This window comes from Pollicipes pollicipes, unplaced genomic scaffold (genome assembly GCF_011947565.3).
Source record: "Pollicipes pollicipes isolate AB1234 unplaced genomic scaffold, Ppol_2.1 Scaffold_6052;HRSCAF=7182_pilon_pilon_pilon, whole genome shotgun sequence".
Classification (NCBI taxonomy): domain Eukaryota; kingdom Metazoa; phylum Arthropoda; class Thecostraca; order Pollicipedomorpha; family Pollicipedidae; genus Pollicipes; species Pollicipes pollicipes.
In genome coordinates this window covers 19,004,327-19,023,556 of record NW_023596805.1, presented here as the reverse complement: position 1 = coordinate 19,023,556, position 19,230 = coordinate 19,004,327, and the positions used below count along the sequence as shown (strand labels likewise).

The following is a 19,230-nucleotide window of genomic DNA, read 5'->3' as shown; positions in this document are numbered from 1 at the left end:
GGGGGGGGGGGGCTAGTGACGGGGGCGGGAGGCTATCAGCGTCTGCGGTGGAGGGGCTTTTTTGGAGTGCGGCCGCGCCCTTTCTACAGTACCTTCATGATGGAAGGAGACCACAGACGTCACAGCCGCTAACAAGCGCCAACGACCTACTGCATGAATGGGCTGTCAATGCTGGCTCGCCCTGGCGCCGAACACAATTACCTCAGCTGCGTAACGTGCATATCCGCTCGGCTATCCACGGACCTTGTTAGTAAATTACTGCTGTTCATGACGACACAACACTGCCCACAAACAATAGTCAGTGAAACGTGGAGCCCAAATCATTTTCCTGATCACCGAATTTGGGAATCATGCTCAGATAGCGTCACGGTGAAAAAAGACGCGCTTGGTATGGGCGGGAGGGTGACAGTGTGAGACCGTATATATGCCCTACCCTCCCCCTCCCCCCCCCCCCCCCCCCCCCAGTTGGCAGCACCATTGCGGAGCCGCGCACAGCCCACGTGTACGGCGGCTGCACGTGTGTGGTCGCGCCGGGCGTCCGCTGCCCGCCCGCCGGCTGTGGCTGTTCGCGGTGTGTTCGCTGGACGCAGTCCCAAACCAGCGGCACCAGCCGCGCACCAGCCGCGCCCCGTCACCACACAACAACAAACAGTGACCGCGCGTCCGCAGACGACGCGGGTCAGCCGGCGCGCCGCCCTGCGGTCCGGGCGGCCGGCTGCGGCGGAGACGGCAGCGGCGCATACACCTGCCGCTGCCGCCGCCGCTGCCGCCGCTGCCGCCTGGCCGCCCGGCCGCCCGGCCGCAGGCTCGGCCCCGACGCCACCGGTGGTTGCACCCACGACAGCGACCTGGGCCGGCACCCAGGTCAGCCGCACCGGAGACGGTCCCCTCCACCGCCAACCAACACAGGAGCGCCGCACGCAGGAACACCGATCTCTCGGACACAACACGATCACCGTACCTACCAAACGCAACAGGACCACGGGTCCCACAGCACAGTACCACCAGCCAGCCGGACACAACAGGCCTACGGGTCAGAACCACCGGTCCACAGAACCACCGGTCCGTCGGTCCACGGGACCACCGGTCCGTCGCTGCATAGGACCGCCGGTCCATCGGTCGAAGGGACCACCGGCGACGACTGCACCACTCACCAGGCTCGACTTTTTCAACTTCGGAGACGCGAACGTCTTCCATGCTTTCGGCTTCCTGAAACACAAAACAAACAGCCGTCAGGGGCCGGTCCACACACGCGCCCGCGCGCCCGCCGGCGCCGCTCACGCCGCGACAACACAAACGTGGCGCGCCGCGCCGCCCGCGCCAGCCCGGCCCACGCCGCGTACGTGTGCGGACCTGGGCCGAGCTGCGGCGGGAAAACAGGGCGAGCACACCAACTCCGCCCGACGTCCCACACGCTCGCGAAGTACCGATTCGAACGTTCCATTTGCGAGGTTTGCTTTGGGCAGCCCCCAGCCGGATAGGCAGCACATCGGTTAATGGACTTCCAAATATGATTCAGTCAAAGCGGAAAGCACACTTTTACGCATGGTCCATACCATGCCAGTTGATTCAAACCCACTGAAACTCGCTCAAAATTACGGAAAGTGGCGTACAATTTTTGCCGAGCCATATCAATTATAAAATGCAGGTTTGATTTTTTTACCCTTCCAAACTACTTGAGCCGCACAGCTTTCAAATCTCAGCATACTCTGTTCCTTGTCGGTTGTAGCTATCACATTCAAGCCCCGTACAACTGCATCGATTAACCTCAAATCCGTGGATTTATTCGGTCCGTGAAAGGTTCCAACTAGACACCACACTGAACCCGATACCCCCGCTATTAATTATCACTCGATTAGCATAGCATTTACCCAGAGCACACGCTGCCCATCACAGGCCACTCCAACCCAATGGCGGCGTGTGCCCGAGCCTGCGCCGGTCTTATACGGTCTCGTATACGGTCTCATACGCTGCCATCTCATACGGTCTCATACGCTGCCATCCAACCCCGTCCCTCTCGCCGTGGATTCCAGCGGGGATCTCAGCTGCGAGAGTGGCCCAACGTCCGGGGCGGAGGACGGCCGTCCGCACCGCCGGCCGTCCGCATCGACCGTCGTCCGCCGAGCGTGTCGAGCCGGTGAGGGTCACGGGTCACGGGTCACGCGGCTCACGGGACGTACCCAGCCCCGGCAGTGTCGGCTGGTGCTGCTCGGGACCGGACCAGATTCAGCAGCTGCTCGCTGACGGACCGGCCCGGTCCGTCAGCGATCGCCATCCGCTGAATAAACCGGCCGGAGCAGCCGCACGCGTGCAGCGCCCAGCAGTGTCGGCTGGTGCTGCTCGGGCGCGGACCAGAGCGGTCCGGTCCGCGGCGGTCGCGATCTGCTGACTAGAGCGGCCGGAGCAGCCGCTCGCGTGCAGCGCGAATGCTGCCGGTGCGACCAAAGTCGAAACAGTGGCGATGCCGCGTAAACAAGCAAGGGCAAGGGCAATAAAAGAAGAGCGCTGCCGCACGCCGGCTCTGAATCAAGGCCACTGCCAGGCCGGTACGCGGTGACGGAGCGAGATAAAGTTTGCTGGCATTGAAAGATCGCTTGCTAGCCCGTATGATGCCTACCAAAACGATGTTATGACGCAATTTTGTGCTCATCAGCAGTACACCATCGATTTATGTTGCAACTTGATATGCTCAAGGATAATTTTATGTTTAAATCGTAATCGTACCGCGAAATTTTGGCACCGATATGGCCACATGAGCGGCGAGTGCATGACAGTCGTTCATGCTTTCCTGAAAAGTTGTTTTGTCCGCAGCGTCACGGCCGAAGAGAAGGCCCCGGAGTAACACCATTTCATTTGTTCAATATTTCTCGGGATGGAATGCTGCTCTTTTGACTGCGGCTTTTCCACCCGTTCTCCGAAAAAGAAATTGAAGAACTGGTTCGGTGGGTTTGATCAGTGTCTGATATCGCCACTGACCACAACACCTCAGCTAACGTGAGAGCAGCCCTCGGTCCGAAGACTCCCGATGGCCGCCGGCGACATCCAAAATGGCGGGCCGCGCTTCCTCGGCATCGGCGCTGCCCCGGGACCCGACCTGCGAGCCCCCGTCCAGGTCCGGACGTGAGGCGCGGCTCCGGGCGGCGACGGTGGCGCCGCCACGCGGTGGCCTTGGATCCACAGTCAGCTTACGCGCGGCTGCGTGGGCGCCAAACAACATGGCGGCGCCGGCCGGCACGTGGGCGTGGCAGGCGGCCGGCGGGGGCGGCTGCTGGGGCCTCGCCGAAGGGGTGGAGAGACCTCACCAGATCATCTTGAGGTTGGACAGCGGGGCATATCGGCCGCAGTCCTCCACCAACACCTCATGTGCTTAAGATTTTGATACGGTGCCTGTAGGTACGTCAGCGCTGCGGGAGTCCACGAAAAGTAGCAACAAGAGGAGGCTGAGGCATGACAATCGACCACATTATACACCCAGGATCGGGCGCGCACGATCCAACCAAACATGAAGTCGCCAGAGGAGGCAACCACGACGCACCACGCTGGATAGAAGTGGAATCATCTTCCGGCGGTGAGAAAAGGAATCTCGTGAAATGACTATATTTACCACGACAGAATCACAATACAAAACGCTAGGACGCTGCTGGATCGTAAGTCCTCATACCCTGCCACTGGCTGACTCAAATTCAGAAGCCAGGACATGGGACTCTAGGCTCGAACCCAGACCAAAACTAATACTTGACGAGACAAAAGCCCGCAGTTAACAACAGCATCGAAGTTTACCACCCTCCGCTGAAGGACGACCGCTGCGGGGAGGGGGGGGGGGGGCGGAAGCCAAGCGCCTCACACGGCGCACGGCCGCCCCTTTGCCAAACCGCGGGCCCGCACAGACCCGGGGAGCGCGCCACCGCAGGGAGCGCGTGTGTGGCCTGGCGGACGGATCACGCGGCCGCTGCAGCCTGGAGCGCGGCAAGACAGCTCGGCCCGCCGCCCTCCAGCACCGGCACCGGCACCAGTTGGCACGCGATGACGTGTGTTATTTCCGTGACCTCCGGAGGTGACCGCGCGCCACGCCGCGCCGCGCCGCCGCTGCAGAGCCTGGAGCCGGCCGGCCGTTGTCTGCGCTGCTGAGGTAAACACGGACGCCCCGCAAACACGGTCTGGTGCCGAGCCGGTGTCTCTCGGCCGCCGCTGCAGCGGGGCGCGCCGTCCACCGACGGGCCGGAGGAGCTCCGCCAGCCGACTGATGTAGGAGCTGGACCGCAGCCAGTCCTGCACTCGGCAACTCGTCTGTCCGGTCTAAATCTGTCCGGTTTGTATCTGTCCAGTCGGTACTTGTCCGACTGCATCTGTTCGGTCTACATCTCGCCTAACTGTATCTGTACGGCCGGTCTACATCTCTCCTATCTGTATCTGTACGGCCTATATCTCTCCGTTCTGTATCTGCCCGGCTAATCTGTCCGGTCCGTATCTGTCCCGTCTATATCTGTCCGGGGCAAGGCGCGGCGGAGCTGATCTCACCAGGCTGAACAAATTCATATCCCGGGGCAATGCAAGATTCTGCTTAGCAGTAAACGAGTCGGCGAAGTTTGTGTGAAGCGAAGTTTGAGCTGAGGCGTGCAGCGAGAACCGCGACATCCATCGCCGAGCCGACAGGACGCCGAGGTGCCGCCGTCAGCAGCGTCTGGTGAAGGCGCACCCCGGGGGCCGACGCGCCCGCTGCCGCTCGGCTCTGTCAAAGGCTGGCCGGCGGGGCGGAGGCGCCGCTCGTCTCCGGCGGCGCCGCTCGTCCTCCAGCGGAGGCGCTCGTCTCCGGCGGAGGCGCCGCTCGTCTCCGGCGGCGCCGCTCGTCTCCAGCGGAGGCGCTCGTCTCCGGCGGAGGTGCTCGTCTCCAGCGGAGGCGCTCGTCTCCGGCGGAGGCGCCGCTCGTCTCCGGCGGCGCCGCTCGTCTCCGGCGGAGGCGCTCGTCTCCGGCGGAGGCGCTCGTCCCCGGCTGCCGCGTGCAGCCGAGTCAGCGCGCGAGAGGCTCTATCGCAGGCCGCCCGTCTGCGGCCGCCGCCACGTCCGAAGCCGCGGGCCAGCTCCGTGGCGAGGCTGGGAACGAGCTGACCGCACCGTATTCGCAGGTCTGGAAATCCTCCGGGAGCCACAACATGTATGTCACCAAGACCCAAACATCAGAGAGAGCGTCTGCTGGCACAGCAAGATGGCCAGGACCACCGACATTTGTAAAGCAGACCTTGAAGCATGCAGCAACTTCACAGGCTCCTTGTTGACAGGCGGCAAATATAAACGTACCCGTCACTCCAAGACAGGGCACATCCTATGCACCGCAGCAATTCAACCGCCGGCCCAGCCAAAAGCTCCATACCAAGACCCTGTTATATTCCAGAGACGTGTCAGGTCAGGTCACCGGAAAATGCTGAAGTGGGGGCGAAGATGGGAACCGCTGCAACCATGCGGTCCCGCTGAAGCATTTTATGTGTGGGCGCCGTTTGACCGGTTATCCTGCACCCCTGGGGAGCTGTCCGCCTCCTCCCGGCCGAGGCGCTCCCCCCCCCCCCCCTGACATCAGCCCGTGCTCTCCCAGAGTCCCGGCGGGCCGACGGTCGTCACCACCGCGGGGCGTGGTGCGACCCGACGTCAGACGCCGGGGAGTGCGACGGACCACAGCAGGGATTACACGGAACCGGATGTTCGCCTGGCGCCAGGGCCCACCTTCGGCAAAGGGCGCGGCCCGCCCAGACGACGGGCAGTCATTAGCTGGCGTCTGACACCAACGACATCTGCGGGGTCGACTTTGGCACCGCTCTTCGCGCACAGCAAAAACTACGGAAAATACGCCACTGTGCTCGCACCACTTCCAAGAGACCCGAACACCCTGCGCTTCACAACCCATGCCTCGTGTTTGTGACAAGCCCATCGGCGTATTACGTTGTGGCATTTGTACTAATGATAGAGAAAGCCCACTGCTTCCAGAGGGACGCCACTGTAATCGATCCCGCGGAGCCCGTTAATTCAAACCAGCCCCATAAACCGATTTCCGTCCCCGCTCTGACGCACCCCTGCCGCCGGACACATCGACAGGATGATTACTATGTGCTCCCCTAAAAAGGGCCGAATCACCAGCTTGTTCGGAAAATTCGATCAGCAGTGTGGAAGCAATTAAACCATGCCAAACTGAACAAGAAAACACTTTAAATTGTGAATGCTCACAACTTACGGACCCAACGCAATTTAATTCTGCATCCATTTTGTTGCACTGTCTGTGTTAACAGTGCAGTGCTTACAGCACTGTCTGTGTTTGCTGTGTTGTTGTCCACTACGCTTCACTTGACGCTGCATCCGACCGTGGCAACCCTCGCGCCGCTGCCGCCGCCGCCGAAGTCAGACCTGAGCGCGGCCCCGTCGGGCACCACCGGCCGGCCTGCCCCGGCCCGACCGGCGCCGGTGGCGGCGAGCGGTGGGCCCACCCGCCGCGCCGTCATACCAGCGGCAGCCGGCCGACCGACGAGTGTCCCAAACCGGTGAAGCCATGGCGGTGCTGCATACCGACAGCGACAAAAGCCGCACAACGCCTAGCAATGCAGTCCAAAAGGAGTGCATTAGGTCCTTGGTAGGCGATAGTTTCTACGCATGAGTCGGCCGGTACCGAATAAGGAAACTAGAACGCGTTCCATTAGTCAAACCGGGCTTTCCTTAAACGGAATTTGTCTCGGCTGCCGAAAAAAGCGGCGCAGAAATCGAAACTATCAGATCGATAATGAACACCTTCGTGTCCAACACTAATTTACCACACAATGTGACAGCTGGCGGCGATCTGTTACCGATAGCGCTTCCCACACAGAGCAGACCAGCACTGGAGCTAGTGTCCCAGCGCCCGAGCGACTGCGGCGGACCAGGAGAGCGCCACCAGGCCACCGTGGCCGGCTGAACACGGCTCGAGGCTTGCAGTTCGACTGCGACCGCAAGTCCAAGGGACGGAGGCCTCCCAGCATCGGAACAGACCCCTCGGGCCCCTCCGAGAGCCGGGCAGACGCGCAGCAGGCCCGAACGGACCGGCGGCAAACTGACCTTGTGACGGCGGTGCCGACAGCACCAGAGGCAGGTGGCCACCACCACGGCCACCGCGGCCGAGCACACGCCGAACACTAGCATCGCGGCGTCCGAGACACGCGCGGTCACAGCAGACACTAGCACCCGAGCACAGCCGACACCGACGCACGAACACAGCCGAAACCGACGCACGAACACAGCCGAAACCGACGCACGAACACGGCGGAAACCGACGCACAAACACAGCCGACGCACGAACACAGCGAGTGTCCCGGAGGTGTCCTAACTCTGCCGCCGAGCACGGTGCACGCCGGCGGTACCCGTCCAGTTGGGCGGTGTCTCTGGGGCGCGAGCCGGGCCGCTCGGGGCCGAAGCTGACGCGCCCCGGACGCCTGGTCCGCGCGTGACGTCAGCGGTGACTCGGGTCTCGCGCGCCGGCCGCTGTCGGCCACTGACCACCGGCGCCGGCTGGAGCGCGGCGCGGCCTCTCACCGTGGGCGGATCGTGACCGGCACACGGCAGACCGGTCCGGCGAGACTGGCTGGCTGCCGCCGACTGCAGCCACGCGGCCGAGCCCGCTCAGCTGACGGCGCGCCGTCAGGCGGTCTGACGTCACCGCCGTCAGGCAGGTCTGACGTCACCGCCGGCGGGCAGGTCCGGGGCACGGCCCGAGCTCCCGACCGGCGCCGGGCTCCGCTCACGGCCGGGGTGCGGCCGAGCCCGCTCAGGTTCGAGGCACGACGTGACGCCGCCACCTGGACGGGGGCACGGCGCAGCGCGGGCCACGCCGGCCGGCCCGATCAGCTGACACACGGGTCGCGCCCGCCGCGCCGCCCCTGCAGCGCCGCAGAGGGCCGCTGCAGCGCGCCGCTGCACAACAGAGGTGTGGGGGCCCGCACAGGGGAGGTGAGCCCGTGCACCGGCCGCCACACAAGCTGACGCCCTGTGGGCGCCAACTGGGGGCGACAGCGACGCGGCACGAGCAGCGCGGCCACACGCCGCGGGCAGCAGCGGGCGGTCACGACAGCCGAGCTCAGCCGAGCAGGCGCCGATCGTGTGTCACGAGGCCGGAGATACCAACAGGCCAGCACAACACAGCGGAAGGACGTAAGTGTGGCGGCGAGCGGCGGAGACTTCGACGAAGAACCAGAGAGTAACACTGGTCTCGATCTGGGTGGATCGTAAGCAAAGTGCCCGATTGCAGTAAAAACCAGCCTGCGCCAATTATCGACACACGCCTCTCCCGCGCGTTTGCGTCGCCCTCTCCCACGTCACTTGTCATCTTGAATCAAGCGAAATTGATTGCAGCGCGCGGGCTCCAACCCGGCGCCGTGGCCAGCAGAGCGATGCGTGACCAAGCGCAGGGCCGACACCCTGCAGACCGCAGGTCGGGCGCTATCGCGCACCTGTGCGACGGACGCCGCTATTGACCCGACGCGCTAACGTCACACATGCCGTCCGAAGACCTCAAGCCGAATGTTTACAGCGCATGCCATGCGCCCGGCCGCCGCAGCCGAGCGGTTCGCGGAAGTAACCGAACAGCACTCAACAGAGCCATCAAGCCGCGCCGAATGGCCGGCGCCATGGACGCCGGCGACAGCTGACGTCAACGGAGCCCGGCCGAAAGTGAAAAGTCGCCCCTCGCTCGCGGAATACGGGTGACGCACCCGAATCGGCGCCGATCATATCCCGGGCCTGTCACACCGACAGCGCCCGCCGGGATTACCTCGGCTTCGCATGTTTAAGAAGCGGGCTGCCTATCAAGCGAAATCACAGCCGAGGACACACAAGTCGATGGCCGACGCGCCAATAAAGCCGGGATCTGCTCACAAATCGGCCGGGTGCGAACATGCCACCAGCATGTCGGCGACACATGTCGGTGATACACATCGGACACGTCGGCGATGTATGCCTGCGATAAATGTCGGATATGTCGACGATGCATGTCTGGAATGTCGGTGATGCATGTCAGATATGTCTGATATGTCGGCGGCACATGTCGGACATGTCGGTAATACCTACTTGGCACGTCGGTGATACATGTTGGACATGTCGGTAACACCTGTTCGACATGTCGGTGATCAATGTCGGACATGTCGGTGATACATGTCGGACATGTCGGCGATACATGTCGGACGTGTCTGCGATACGTGCGCCATCAGCAGATGCCCATCAGACGCGGCCGGCCGTGTCTGATAGGGCGAGCGGCCACAGGAGCGGGCGCCGCACCTGGCCGGGCCGGGGGAGCTCCTCCAGCTGCACCCGCTGTCGGCCTCAGCTGTGTTTCGGATGGGACGCTGCCGCTGCAACAGGGACGCCCGCCGCCCCGGCATAGTCCCAGTCCCGAGAAGACCCTGCTGTGAAGCTGCGCCGTCGAGCCGGGACGGAGAGTCACTGACCGGCGCCGAGCTATTACTCGGTCCTCACGCGACCGGCAGGCAAAAACACGCTGACCGCCTCGCGAAACGGCCATCACTCGGCCGCCGTGATGATTGATATTGATCTGAGCGGCGCCCGGCACCTGCACGCCGTCGGGCTGCGGGACGCTCGCCCGGCGTCGGGCCCGTCGGAGACGCCAGCCGTTCGCCCCGGTCCGGTTCGGTCCAGCTGCATCGATCGGCAGGCCGGAAGTAATGGGCGTCCGGCAGCGCGCCTGGATCAAAGGGGCCGCACCGGCAATTACGGGCCGCTGGCGGCACGCGCCTGGCGACCCACGCGCACAACAGCGTCGACGGTATCGACCGGCCGGACAGGCCCGCTCGCCGAGGCGCGTCGGTCACACGAGCTGAGAAGAACGGCGCCAATACCGCCCAGCGGCGCGCGCTCGATCAGTTACCCGCGCGGCCGGCCATTACAAACGACAGATCGCCGGCGGTGACGCGGCACGCCGTGACGTTTTTTAACGACACGGCGATCCAGCGGGCCGGGCGAGTCTGTGATCCCAGCGGGCGGTCCGGACCGGAGCCCGCCCATGGTCAGGCGGAACGACGCCGGCCCAGTTTTTTGCCGGTCGCTTCACGCCTCGCAGTGGCCGGGCGACAGGACGGTTACGCAAGTCCCACGCTGAAGATGAGCGTATTATCCGGTTTTTTTTTGTGCGCGGCTCGTAGGCGGCATTTACGGTGAACCGGTCGGTTCCGCGAGAAAAAATGCCGCGGCGGCTTCACAAAAGGTAATCCCGGCGGCATCGGAGTGCGGCACGCTCTCCGGTCGGCGCGGACGGCGCCGCGACAAAAACCGAGCCCCCATCTGCACGTGGCCGGCCGGGGAGCGGACAGCCACCGGCCGGGACTGACCGTGTCACAGGGCATGTACGGCACGGCCCTGCGGTCACCACGCCGGCACGCCCCAGCCGCCCCGAGCGGCGCCCACACCGACTTCAGCCCGGACCGGGCCGGCGCGAGCGCGGCTCAAGCAGAGCCGGTGTCGGACCGACCTAAGCGGACGCCGCGTGTAGCCGTCAGCCGAGCTCTGGCAGCCCTTGGAGCTCCACGCGGCACAAGACCGCTTCGGAGGCCGGCAGGCAGAGCACCAGGGCTCGGGGACACCCGGCAGCCAGAGCACCAGAGCTCCGCCAGACCACAGTTCCGCGAGGCCAGAACTCCGCCCAGCCCTGACCGACGGCCGAGGGCGAGAATCGCGAGCGAATCGCCGCCGCGGCAATCACCTCCGCCGTCACGATCGCCACGACCGTGAGACGCGGCCACTGCTCAGTGAAGACCACAACGACAGTGGCCGCCCACTGAACCCAAACCCAGGCGGGCGGCCGGCCGCCCCGGGCCACACCGGAAGTGGCCCACTTCCGGTGGCTGTTGCAGGCGTGTGACCGGCTGGCCGGTGGTTTTGCACACAATTATTGGCGGCCTGCGGTCGGCGCGGCCCGGCGCAGACGTGACGGCGACGCCGACACCGGCAGGCCGCGGCCGAGACGGAGGGGAGTGGAGACGGCGGGAGGAGCTGACGGGACTGGGCGGGCCGTGTCGGGACCACAGCCAGCCGATGGGAGACCTGATGGGAGACCTGAGCCAGCGGCGCAGCGGCGCCCGACCTGACGTGACCGGCAGCACCGAGAAGTCAGTCACCTGTGCAGCGGCATGTCGCAGCGGTCGCTGCTCAGCCGCAAACCTCCGTCTGTGCAGTGACCCCGATCCCCCAACTGTGCACGGTGTGCAGCGGGCGTGCCATGGAGGCAGGCGGCGCGCGTGGGCGGCGCGAGCCACCGCCGCCGCCGAGACGGCAACAGGGCTCCTCGCCCCCAGTGCAGTACAAGACGGAGTTGGTTCCGGACCGGCCGCGCTCGCTGCCGGTCCCCTCAGAGGCCGCTCCAGCGGCGGCGAGTACGTCCCTCCGACGGATCATCCCTCCCCGCCGACGGGTCGCGGACGGGCCGCGTCGGGCCAATCAGACCTACCTTCATGATGTCCCGGTCGTCGTACGTCAGGTCCGGTCTGAACGAGGTGTCGCGAGAGGGCCCCAGCTCCTCGCGCAGACTGTCGAAACCTGCAACACAGCGGCGCAGAGCGGGCGTCAGGCTCCGAGCGGTTAAAACACACAGCAGCCGACGCACGGGGCAAGGACGAGCACGACGCGGGAGGGGCGGGACGGCGGCCGCAAACAACGGCTCGGCGCCGCTGTCCCGCTGTCCGCTGGGACGGGCTACGCAATCACCGGCCGAGCAGCGGCTGGCACGGCGGCACGAAAAAAACGGCCGGTGGAATGTGGAGGGAACCACTGCGGCAGGCGTCTCGACGGACGGGGCTGGCTGCGACCGGCACCGACAGATTGGGCTGGCTGGCACCTCGGACCGGGACCGAGAGCAGGTCGTTAAGACTACATCCCCCCCCCCCAAATCCCCCACCGCCATCAATCTGTCCTGACGTTGGGCTGAAAAGCCACTGCCCGCCGCTGCCATGCCCGTTACACATCACCACCGGCAGTGAGAGAGCGGGTGCAGCGAGCAGCGGGTACGAGCCACCCCCGCTACCCATTCAATGTAATCCCGAGACAGCCGAACGTCCTGCCAAGGAAGGCAGGCAGTACAACACGACGATCGATGTAGTTCGCCACGGCCCTTTAACATCCAATTGATTCTCAAATGAATCTTGTGACATGCCATGTCGTATCAAGTTGCGTCATCTGGCCCCGATGCGTGATGCGTGCAAAAACGCCCGCGGCGAGCGGCGAGCGTCGGCACGCCGGCGGTGCGCGGCGGCGTCCCTGGAGGCCGTTCGACATGCGCCGCCGTCAGAGCCGGGCCAGCGGCCGGCGCCGGCCACCCAGGCGGCGGCCGCTGGCCCGGCGACGTCTGACGCCGGCTGCCGCCCGGCTGTCGGCGGGCCGGCCCGACCTGGAGCAGCGGCGCACTCGGGGCCCGCACTCGCAGAGACAGAGACACGGCCGGCGCGCCCGTCCCGGCAGCAGCGGTAGGGCGGAGAGCGCCGCTGGCACTGGGGCAAGAGCGCCGCCCACTGGGGCATCGGAGCACCGCCGTCGACAGAGCCGCCGCCGCCCTGAGGCCGGCGCCGACCGTTCCGTCCCGCGGAGGGGGGGGGGGGGGGCGACAGACGACGGGCCGGGCCGGGACGGCGGGCTCAGCCGCCTGCCGGCTGCTCAACGCCGGGCTCAGCGCGCTCGGCGCCCTGCGGGACCCAACAGTGTCCTGTCCCGCCTGTCGTCGGCCGGGGCGGCACCGAGCGACGCCGTGCGCGGCCCAATCTGGAGCCCGGCTCTGGGAGCGCCTGCCGGAGCCTGGGGCCGGGGCCGGACCGAAGCCCGGCGCGAGGCCGACACAGGGGCCGGTGTGGGAAAGGGAGCCGAGGGAGAGAGTGGCGAGGGAGAGAGTGGCGGCGTCGGGACGGCCCATTCGTCAGCCGCTACATCTGGGACGAGTGTACCAATGACCTCACGGGCGTGCCGAACCATTGGTGTTCACAGATTACCGACTCGCACAGGCATTCGTTATTTATGACCGCCGTCCGCCCGCCGGACCGGCAGACCGGCGGCCGCCCGCCAAACGCAGCCGAAAAACCCGCCTCGGTGGCAGCCGGAGTGCCGGCAGCAGGGCCCATGACAGAGGGCCACCGGTCACCGACAGGCAGCGCCTCTCACAACACAACGGATGACCGCACACGCCACCGCCGCACTAACTGGCAGGTGATTGAGGCCCCCACTTCGTCGCCCAGCGGCGCGCGCGTGGGCGCAGTTAGCGGCTGCCGTCGGCATCACTAATAGCCGTCTCGGCCCGGGCCGCGCACGTAACTCAGCCGGCCGCCTCCTCCTCCTCCGCCAGCCGCGCCCGGCCGGCGGGTGGGCGTCGGGCGGCCCTGACACCGGCACTGTCGGCGGCGGCGCGGCGGCGGGGCGACGCCTCCTCGCCGAGCTCGACAACGCCAAGAGCGCGGGTGACCAGCGGCGGTCGGCGGACCGTCCGATCGCTGCGACCACCGCCGCTGCGGGGCCGCTGGTCGGCCTCTCAGCGACGGGTCGTCGCGAGGAGCTAGTCCCTCGCGTTCCCGGCGCCCGAACCGGCCCGGGTCCGGGTCCGTCAGAGAGACGCCCGCCCCGGTTTTTGTCTCGCCGCAAGGCGCCGACGGCCGTCTCTACTATGATGAATACTCGCCGGTTTTTAGGCGCGTGCGTCTATCTCGGTGCAGTCCGACGCCGCGCCGCAAAAACGGCGCGGCGCCTCCGTGCCGACCCTTGCCCGAGCCGGGCGAAGGGGAGAGAGCGACGGAGACGGGTCTGCGGAACATCAGATGACGTGGTCATCAGCGGCGATCAATCGCGCCGGCGAATTCATCGCCGAGGAATGTCGGATGATGTCAGCGGTGGCCGTACCAGACCTGTTGCTGCGGTGGCAGCGGCCGGCCTCCTCTCACGGTTTACGCTGGCCGGCGGGCGCTGAGAGCCGACCAGTCAGTGAACTCCCCCCCCCCCCCCTCCAAGTGACCGGGCTGCCCTACGTGATACTCTGATCCCCCTCCCCCCACCATCGTGAGGGGGAACATCAGATGGCCTCCGTCTGCCGGCCTCACCGGCCCTGCGAGTATCACAGTCTCCGTGGTTTCACGGCCGCGACGTGGTCTTCAAGCGGACCCCCGTAGTTCTCATCGCCGCCGTCCGCCGGCCGCGGCCTGATCCTCGTACGAGGATCAGGATCGTACGACCTGATCCTCGATCCTCGTACGATCCTGCCGGAGGTCCTGCCGGGGGTCCTGTCGGAGGTCCGCGCGGTGCGCCCGGCGCCGTGGGCCGACACGGACGGCCGGCGGCAGTAGGCCGCGCGGCGAATTACCCGGCCCCGGATTACACACGGCTTTCACGCTGAGGCAACAGCCGCCGCCGGCGCGGCGCGGAGATTCTCATGGACGGCGCGTCGGCCGAGCCAGCAGGCCGCACGCGGCCCGAGCGCCGCTCCAGTCCGGTCACGTGCGCCGCGCGCCGAGCGGCGCCGGCCACCGGCACACGCGCCAGCCGGCTCCGGATCGGTCGGCCCTCGCTCCGGCCGGTGGGCCCGAGCGGCCGGTCCGGCGGCGCCGCCTGCGGCCCGGTCGGCCCGCTCTGCCCGCCTCGCTGACCCCCGGCCCCTCTGCCCGCCCCGCTGACCCCGGCCCCTCTGCCCGCCCTGCTGACCCCCAGCCCGAATCGGGGTCGGCGCGCCAGTCGAATTATTCAGACGGCCGCCCGACCAGCCGGCGCCATTGATTGGCGATGGTGGGAGCGGGCGGCGGTCAGGCGCGGCCCACCGGAGCGGCGACCGGCGCGTCCGGAGCCGGCGCGGCAGGCGCGCGCTCTGGCTCTCCGCTGCGGCGGCCCGCGCTCCGGAGCCGGCGCGGCAAGCGCGCGCTCTGGCGCTCCGCTGCGGCGGCCCACGCTCCGGAGTAGCTGCACCGCCTGCACGCGGAGCCCTCCCATCCGCACCATTGTCAGTCAATCCGCCTCTGATGAGCACCATTATCGCGGCTCTGGACGGAGAACGACGGCGTCACGCAGGCCTCGCCGTCATGGCCTCGTCGTCCTAGGGGTCGCGGATAAGCCGGTCAACACGGCGGGCTGCTGGTCACCGTCTCCAGCTTTTTGGCATTGTCGTGCTTCAAGGCGGTGACTTCGACGGCGCAGTGAAACGAAGCTAACTACGAGGCCGAACAATCCACACATCGAGCTATCGCCAGAATCTTCACAGGAGCTGCGTTTTGGCAGGAGGTTCGCGGCCCGGCCCCGCTGCCGTTGTTGTAGCCCTCGGAACCCCCATAAGCTTTGCTTTGCTAGTCATGCCTTTTACGGCTGACGCCCCAACCGAGCACGATAATAACAAATGCGCAGCTGCAGTATGGTGACCAAACAGCATATCAACAAAGGCACAATGACGAAAGGGACGTGATTCGCATTGCAAGGCGGGCATATCGTTGCTGCTGCAGGGGACAGAGTGCACTGCGCTGCGCAGGCTGGCTTCAATTCTGACGTTATAACGTTGGCGGCCTGCTTTTGAACCCACAGGCGTGGCACCACGATAGCGCCGGCGCTAAAACCCAGCCATCTCGTCGGCAAACAGCAACGGTCAGCCCACCGCGCCGGCACCCGCATGCCGGCGCTCGCTCACAGACCCAGGCGCTCGCTTCCTGGCACGTGCAACGCTCGCCTGTCTGGCACCTGATAGCACCCAGTTCTCGGGATGCAGACGGGCGGGGCAGGGTAGAGTCCTCAGCCCGCCGGTGAGCCATCAGCTGGCTACGTGAGAGCGCCAGACACCCACGCCCCTGCCCGTCCATGTCCTCGCGCCATCCAAAGACTCCCAACGTTTACAACACACTCTTGCCTTCGGCGTGAGAGCGGCTACAGGCTCACGCGGACAAAAGCGTTCGTTGGCTGGTTGTGTGTTCCCTCCCCCCCCCCCTCGCCCCTCCCGCGCGTGACTGGCACATCGTCCGGCGCGATTCATGCCGCGAACGGCGCCGCTGGTTGAAGCTGGCACATCTCCAGCCAGGCCGTGTCTTGTTGCCGCGCGACGAGCGCAGGCCAGGTCAGACCAGGGTCATGAGGGTCGCCGCCGTCACCATGGCGACAGTGTATCGATCGGCGAGTCCCGGGAGGGGGGGGGGGGGGAGGCGCTGGTCGGCGCTGCCGGGGCGACTGACAGGCACGCGCGCTTCACCGCGATGACACGCGGTCCCGCTGGACCGGCGGCGCCCACCCCAGGACAGGCCCAGCAGTCGCCGGCTCTGCGGTCTCCAGCACCGAGGGCGCCTCAAACCCCGGCTCAGACAATCGTAACGCCTGGCGGTGTCAACTGTTGCTGGGGCTATTCAGGCTTCTCAAGCTCCTGAGGCTGCTGAGGCTACTGAGGCTACTCAGGCTCCTGAGGCTAATGAGACTACTGAGGCTACTCAAGCCGTTCGGCTGTTTGGTTCCACCGCTAAAGCTGGTCAGCCACCCTCAGACGCACCCCAATCTCACCAACAGCCACCAGTTCATCACGCGCAGTCCTCTCCCCCCCCCCCCCTCCGCCCAACCCAGATTTTGACAGCACGCCAGCCGGCAGATGGAGCGGCGCCCCCGGACACCAGCTCTGGGCCGGGCCGGGCTCGGGCCGGCGCGCCTCCGCGCTGACTCAGCGCGGCGGATGGGCTCCAGCGGCGCTCCGGCCGGCTCGACCCCAAGGTCAGCTGGCGCACTGCTGACCTTGGCCGGGAGGCGCGCGCGGCGAGCAGCGGCGCGCCGCAGGCGGTGCGCGCAGATGACCGGGAGAGTGAAGCCCGCGGGCACGCGCCAGAACGGCCGTCACGTAAGCGTGAGCGCCGCAGGTGTTTTGGAAAGTGATGGAATTCAGCGACGGGAAATATGGTGGTTTAAGAAATAAAACTCTTGACGAAAGGCCGTTCGCAGTTGCACCAGATCCAGATGTGGCTGTAGGAACAGTCATATTCCTCGCCGAAAAACAGGAGACTGAAGAGATGGATGCATTGATATTTCGGAAACATGCCTTTATAGAAACGAGTGCCAGATCTTCAGACCGATACTCGCTATCATAGAGGCATGCTGCTGAAATTCCCTCCATTCTCCTGGTTTTCTACGAGGAATAAGGCCTTTATTACTGCCTTGTACATATGCATAATGCTCCTCACAAATACACTTGAAAACTTACAGATCCTGATGTTCAACGGTTCATTCTGAAAGTGTTAAAGTGTTAAGTGTTAACACCGCACAACTGAACCCTGGCTAAACGAGTCCCAAATAAGAAAGGAAATGTCTTCTCGAAGTAGTGACGTCACGGACCACGTGCCCCAGTCGACAGCCGCGCCTACAAACCGCCAATCAAACAGAACACCTGGGGTCCGGGCGGTGGTGTTCCCCTCTGTGGGGAGGGCCGCGGCGGCCAGAGCCGAGCTCAGCGCCGCCGCCGCCGGCCGGGCAGGTGTAGCGGCTCCCCTGCGCCGGCCGGGCAGGTGTAGCAGCTACCCTGCGCCGGCCGGGCAGGTGTAGCGGCTACCCTGCACCGGCCGGGCTGGTGTAGCGGCTACCCTGCGCCGGCCGGGCAGGTGTAGCGGCTACCCTGCACCGGCCGGGCAGGTGTAGCGGCTCCACTGCGCCGGCCGACCGCAGGAGGGCCGCGTCCTGACCCCGTTCGGCGGACGCTCCCCTCGCTGCCCGGCCGGCGCCGCCGAGGCAGCTGGCCGGGCGGCGCGGGACGCGGGTAATGGGCGCTCGTCAGAAGGTGGCCGGTCCGACCCACCGCCGCCCAACACAGGCCGGCAGGTGACGGCTCGGCGGCTCTCCAGGCCGGCCGAGAACTGACCTGGCCGTGCCACCGGCAGAGGCACTTGGGCCTAGCACCCGACTAACACATAACGCGGTTCATGGGCACGGCGGAGGCACAGGACATTGTGATTATCGGCGTGATGGAGGAGGTGGTCTGGGGTGTCGGGGCGCGTCGGCGTCGGGGCCATTTCGCGCCCAGCCGGCGTAAAGGCAGTCGGTCCGCTGCCGCGGTTCAGCCCGCCCGTCACGCCTGATTGCGCCGGGCCGGCCTGGCGGAGGGCCGAGCCACCGGCGCAGTCACCTGCCGAGGCGCACACACACCGGGGCAGGGCCGCTGTTTACAGGCCGGTCACGGGCCCACATGGAGACATCCGGGGGCAGAAGGGGCGCAGCGAAAAGCGCGGATCCCTCAATTTCGCGAGGCAGCACCACTTGTACCGAAACTAACAGACAATGCCGCGTCCCCTCGCGTGCTGGGCTCCCCACCTCCACCTCCATATCACACCGCGCCGGTCCGCGTGGGCTTCACCTGTGGCACCGCCCGCTCTTACGCCCGATCCCCACGCTCTGGGGTTAAGGGGAGGGGGCGCTGCAGGTGGGAACGCACGAGCTATTCCCCGAGCCAAACCAACTGTGAGCATCCAACCCTGTGACCGTTAGAGCACCCGCTGGCAGTGCCACCCCGAGCGAGCGCAGCGCTCAGAGCACATGACCTCGCGGTTATGTCCCTGGCCAGGTGACCCTGTGATCGAGTGGCCTGGTGGGAGCGTGACCCCAAGATCCTGAGAGCGAGTGAACCACTTTGTGAATATGTAACCCCATGATAGCCCTCGTGGGTTAGTTGCGACTCTTGACTGGAGGGTTTGAGACCGACTTGAAACTGTAACCCACGGCGTTTTCACGCCGAACGCGGTCACTGTTCTGCAATGAGCCGGTGACGTCATGATAATGATGACATCACTAGTGCTACCAGATCCAGGCAGCGGTGAACGTGCCAGCGGAACAGCGCCTGTTCGCCCGGCTCGCGGCCTGCCAGACGTAGCCCAAACTGGACGGGTGCCAGACTGGTCTGTCCGAGCCGAACCGGACCAGACTGGTCTGTCTGAGCCGAACTGGACCAGACTGGTCTGCCCGAACCGAACCGGACCAGTCTGGTCTGCCTGAACCGGCCGAACCCGACCAGACTGGTCTGTCTGAGCCGAACTGGACCAGATTGATCTGTCCAAACCGAAAGCAGACTGGGGTCGGTCGGCCCTCCGCCCAGCTAACCGGTACAATAACCCGGACCGTTGAAGAAGGATGAGTGTCGTCAAGCCGTTTTGCATCGCTGTCCATGTTGCCATGGTTGGGATGTCACAGTATTTTTTTTTCACTCCCCCTCCCGCCCATCCGGTGCCGGTGAGGGGTGACGCGGTTGGCGCA

General features: G+C 65.7%; 1 protein-coding gene across 11 annotated transcripts in view; it reads right to left on the bottom strand.

Moving 5' to 3' along the window:
- Positions 1-19,230, bottom strand: part of Ank2 (Ankyrin 2) — a 173,651-nt gene that overhangs the window by 8,662 nt on the left and 145,759 nt on the right. For all 11 annotated transcript variants that reach the window (XR_005094926.1, XR_005094934.1, XR_005094928.1 and 8 more), the window contains 2 exons: positions 11,465-11,553; positions 1,155-1,209 (listed from right to left, as the gene is read on the bottom strand). Coding sequence is in view for 2 of the 11 variants with exons in the window: in XM_037228136.1 (XP_037084031.1) it covers positions 1,155-1,209; positions 11,465-11,553 (144 nt within the window). In the remaining 9 variants the exon portion in view is untranslated. The remainder of the gene's footprint in view (positions 1-1,154; positions 1,210-11,464; positions 11,554-19,230) is intronic.